The sequence below is a fragment of the Penaeus japonicus genome, unplaced genomic scaffold, assembly GCF_977035675.1.
Source record: "Penaeus japonicus unplaced genomic scaffold, GWHDUDI00000001_assembly GWHDUDI00000022, whole genome shotgun sequence".
Taxonomy (NCBI): domain Eukaryota; kingdom Metazoa; phylum Arthropoda; class Malacostraca; order Decapoda; family Penaeidae; genus Penaeus; species Penaeus japonicus.
In genome coordinates, this window is record NW_028234424.1 from 2767102 (window position 1) to 2772101 (window position 5000).

The 5000-nt window shown below is 49.7% G+C and overlaps 1 protein-coding gene across 1 annotated transcript in view; it reads right to left on the reverse strand.

Moving 5' to 3' along the window:
* The window catches only part of LOC122263313 (prostaglandin reductase 1), a 21393-nt gene that overhangs the window by 2194 nt on the left and 14199 nt on the right, over positions 1 to 5000 (reverse strand). Inside the window, exons 5-6 of the mRNA XM_086549303.1 lie at positions 3975 to 4177; positions 3201 to 3352 (exon numbers count right to left, since the gene is read on the reverse strand). Coding sequence (XP_086405429.1) covers positions 3201 to 3352; positions 3975 to 4177 — 355 coding nt within the window. The remainder of the gene's footprint in view (positions 1 to 3200; positions 3353 to 3974; positions 4178 to 5000) is intronic.

Below are 5000 nucleotides of genomic sequence, written 5' to 3' on the forward strand. Positions count from 1 at the left end.
TGAGTCGTCAGGAGTTGATCCGAGACAAACATGAGGTGAAAGTGAGTCGTCAGGAGCTGATCCGAGACAAACATGAGGGGAAAGTGAGTCGTCAGGAGCTGATCCGAGACAAACATGAGGGGAAAGTGGGTCGTCAGGAGTTGATCCGAGACAAACATGAGGGACAAAGTGAGTCGGTCAGGAGCTGGATCCCGAGACAAACAATGGAGGTGACTAGTGAGTCGTTCAGGAGCTGATCCCCGAGACAAAACATAGAGTGGTTGAAAGGTGATGTCGTCAGGAGCTGATCCGAAGACAAACAAAATGAGGTGAAATTGAGTCGTCAGGAGCTGATCCGAGACCAAAACATGAGGGGAAAGTGAGTCGTCAGGGAGCTGATCCGAGACAAAGCATGTTGGGGAAAGTGAGTCGTCAGGAGCGGATTCCGAGACAAACATGAGGTGATAGTGGAGATTCGTCGAGGAGCGTGATCCGAGACCAAAACATGAGGGGGGAAAGTGGAGTCGTACAGGAGTTGACTTCCGTGACAGAAACATGGAGGTGAAAGGGTGAAGTCGTCAGCGGAAGGGGCCTGATCCCGAGCACAAACATGAGGGGAAAGTGTGGGAGTCGTCAGGAGCTGATCCGAGACAAACATGAGGGTGAAAGGTGAGGGAGTCTGTCAGGCGAGCTGATCCGAGACAAACATGAGGGAAAGTGAGTCGTCAGAGCTGATCGAGACAACATGAGGTGAAAAGAAGTCTTCCAGGAGTTGATCCGAGACAAACATGAGGTGAAAGTGAGTCGTCAGGAGCTGATCCGAGACAAACATGAGGGGAAAGTGAGTCGTCAGGAGCTGATCCGAGACAAACATGAGGGGAAAGTGAGTCGTCAGGAGCTGATCCGAGACAAACATGAGGGGAAAGTGAGTCGGAGGGGGAGGGGGTGGGGATGGGTCTGGGAGTGAGGTGGGGGCCCGAGACAAACATGAGGGGAAAGTGAGTCGTCAGGAGTTGATCCGAGACAAACATGAGGTGAAAGTGAGTCGTCAGGAGCTGATCCGAGACAAACATGAGGGGAAAGTGAGTCGTCAGGAGCTGATCCGAGACAAACATGAGGGGAAAGTGAGTCGTCAGACTGAATCCGAGACAAACATGAGGGAAAAAGTGATCCTCGTTCAGGAGTTGATCTGGATCCGAGACAAACATGAGGTGAAAGTGAGTCGTCAGGAGCTGATCCGAGACAAACATGAGGTGAAAGTGAGTCGTCAGGAGTTGATCCGAGACAAACATGAGGGGAAAGTGGGTCGTCAGGAGTTGATCCGAGACAAACATGAGGGGAAAGTGAGTCGTCAGGAGTTGATCCAAGACAAACATGAGGGGAAAGTGAGTCGTCAGGAGCTGATCCGAGACAAACATGAGGGGAAAGTGAGTCGTCAGGAGCTGATCCGAGACAAACATGAGGGGAAAGTGAGTCGTCAGGAGCTGATCCGAGACAAACATGAGGGGAAAGTGAGTCGTCAGGAGCTGATCCGAGACAACATGAGGGAAATTTGAGTCGTCCGGAGCTGATCCGAGACAAATACAGATGGGAAAGTGAGTCGTCAGGAGCTGATCCGAGACAAACATGAGACGGAAAGTAGATATCGTTCAAGGAGTTGATCCGTGGACAAACATGAGGAAGGTAAAGTGAATTCGTCATCATAACGAGCTGATCCGAGACAAACATGAGGGAAAGTGAGTCGTCATGGAGCTGAATCCGATGACAAACATGAGGGGAAAAGTGAGTCGTCAAGGAGCTGATCACCCACGAGACAAACATGAGGGGGAAAGTGAGTCGTCAATGAAGCTGATCCGAGACAAACATGAAGGCGTGAAAGAATGAGTCGTCAGGAGCTGATCCGAGACAAACGTAAGGGGAAAGTGAGTCCGTCAGGGAGATTTGATCCGAGACAAACAATGAGGTGAAAAGTGAGTCGTCAGGAGGACTGATCCCGAGACAAACATTGAGGGAAAGTGAGTCGATCAGGAGCGACTACCCGAGACAAACATGAGGGGAAAGTGAGTCGTCAGGAGCTGATCCGAGACAAACATGAGGGGAAAGTGAGTCGTCAGGAGTTGATCCGAGACAAACATGAGGTGAAAGTGAGTCGTCAGGAGCTGATCCGAGACAAACATGAGGTGAAAGTGAGTCGTCAGGAGCTGATCCGAGACAAACATGAGGTGAAAGTGAGTCGTCAGGAGCTGATCCGAGACAAACATGAGGGGAAAGTGAGTCGTCAGGAGCTGATCCGAGACAAACATGAGGTGAAAGTGAGTCGTCAGGAGCTGATCCGAGACAAACATGAGGGGAAAGTGAGTCGTCAGGAGTTGATCCGAGACAAACATGAGGTGAAAGTGAGTTATGACACAAGATACCAAAGGAGAACATGAGGTGAAAGTGAGCCATCTCTCTTGCCTATCTCTCCCACTCCCCTATGGATCTCTCTCTCTCTGCCTCCCTACCCCCTTCTCCCTCTCCTTTCCTCCTCTCTCTCTCCCCCTATCCCTCACTTTTCTACCCACTTTTTGGTTTTGTCTATTTTCTCCCTCCCCTCCCCCTATCCCTCACTCTCCTATCCACCTCACCTTCTCGTCTATCCTCTATTTATTTATAATTTATTATTTTTAAAATTTAACTATATTATCCTCTATTTTAGTTTTAATATATTTTTAAAGACCCTATCCTTCACTCTCCTACCCGTCTCACACACCCTCTCTATCCGTCTATCTTCCTTATACACTCCCCTCTCCTACCCTTCCCCCTTCCCGTCTATCCTCCTTCCACAGACTCCCCCTCTCCTATCCACCCAACCCCTGACTTCCCCTCCCCGCCCCCTCCCCCTCTAGTCCCTCCTCCTACCCACCAACCCCTTCCTTCCCCCTTCCCCTCTCCTCTTTACTCCTACCCGCTAACCCCTATCCCCTTCCCCTTCTCGTCCCTCCCCTCTCCCCATCCCCTCCCCTCCCCCCGTCATCCCTCCTCTCCCTCTCCCTTTATCCCCCTCCGCCCTCTCCCTCCTCCTCATCCCCCCTCCTCTCCCCCCGTCATCCTCTCCCCTCCCCCTCTCCCCTCATCCCCCCTCCCCCCTCATCCCCCTTCCCCCTCATCCCTCTCTCCCTCCCCATCCCCATCCCCTCTCCCCCTCCCATCCCCATCCCCTCCCACCTAAATCCACCTACATTGTCGAAATAGCACTGGATTCCCTCCGGCGCCGCCCTCTTCAGCTCCTCGTCAATATTAGCTGTCTTGTAGTTGAAGACGTGGTCAGCCCCGAGCTCCTTCACCCACGCACACTTGTCCTCTGACCCGGCGGATGCGATGACCTTGCAGCCTGAAGGAGAGGAGAGGAGGAGAAGAATAGTTGGAAGATTCAAAAAAAGAAAATTTGAATTTCGAGAACCGTTAAAGTTCGTTGGGTCTTGGCGGGAGGGAGGGAGAGGAGTGGGTGGGGATGGGGGTAGAGAGGGAGGGGTTTGGGTTGGGGTTGGGGTGAAGAGTGTTTTAGACTGGGGGGAGGGGGAGGAAGGGAGGAGGGGGGATGATTGAAAAATTCAAATTTCGGAAGATGTTCTTGTCTTTTAGAAGGGTCGGGGGGGGGGGGGGTTAAAGGGTATTCAAAACGGGGAAGGGGATGGGAAGAGGGATTTATATTTATATATATATGCGTGATGTAGTGTGTTGAAATCTATACAATATTTATAAATATATAAATAACTATATAGATATATATAGATATATATATATTTATATAAACGACAAAAAACATTCACGACGAGAAAACCCCACAACACCACAAAATAAACCAATTTCCATATAATTATTTTTTCCTACCATATATACACCACACATACCAAATCAAACACAACCAGAACCCACCCAACCAACGAACACAACCACAACACACCAACACCCTCTCACTCCGGACCTTCCCAGAAAACCATCCGAGAACCTACCTTTAATCTTCGCTATCTGAACGACAGCGCTCCCGACAGCCCCAGCAGCAGCGTTGACCAAGACAGTCTCTCCCTCCTTCGGGTTGCAGAGCTCAAGGAACCCGAAGTAAGCCGTGTTTCTGTAGGGGGTTGGAAGAAAGGGAGGGGTGAGGGAGGGGTGTGAGGGGGGGAGTAAATTGGAGGTGGGGGTGGGGTGGAGGTTGGTTGGGAGGGTGAGGGGGTGGAGGTTGGTTAGGGGGAGGGGTGTGAGGGATGAGTAAGTTTAGGGGGTGGGGGCGGGGTGGAGGTTGGTTAGGGGGAGGGGTGTGAGGGATGAGTAAGTTTAGGGGGTGGGGGCGGGGTGGAGGTTGGTTAGGGGGAGGGGTGTGAGGGGTGAGTAAGTTTAGGGGGTGGGGGCGGGGTGGAGGTTGGTTAGGGGGAGGGGGTGTGAGGGGGGAGTAAATTGGAGGTGGGGGTGGGGTGGAGGTTGGTTGGTTGGGTGAGGGGGTATGGGGGGTATGGGGTAAGTGGAGAGAGAATGGATTGTGAAGATGTGATTGTATCTTTTGTGCTTGGATGGGTTGTATCTGTGTTCTCTATTGTCAAGGGACTGAATTTTCTCCGTGATTTGAATGTAAGGTACGGATAAAATCACAATTGTTTTTTGATTTATTCATGTCTTAGTATATCACTAAAAAACATTGTATATCACTAAAAACATTTTTTTTTCATGTAATCCTTATCCCTAACATCTATGTTAACTTACCTGTGACCATCTTTTGATATCAAATCCCAAAGTATTTCCCCTTCTTCCCTTTATAACCTAATTCTTCTTCTCTTCTATCCTTTACCTTTCCTTCTCTAACCCTTTTCTTATTTCTCTTTCATTCTTTTTTTTCCTTTTTTTCTTCCTTTTTTATTTCTTTCCGTCTTCCTATTCTCTGATTTTTCTTCCTACCTTCCCTTTCTTTTTACTTTCTTTTTATATCTTCCTCTTTCTTTCGTGTATTTCTTCCTTCCCTTTCTTCATCTTCAATTCATTCCTCT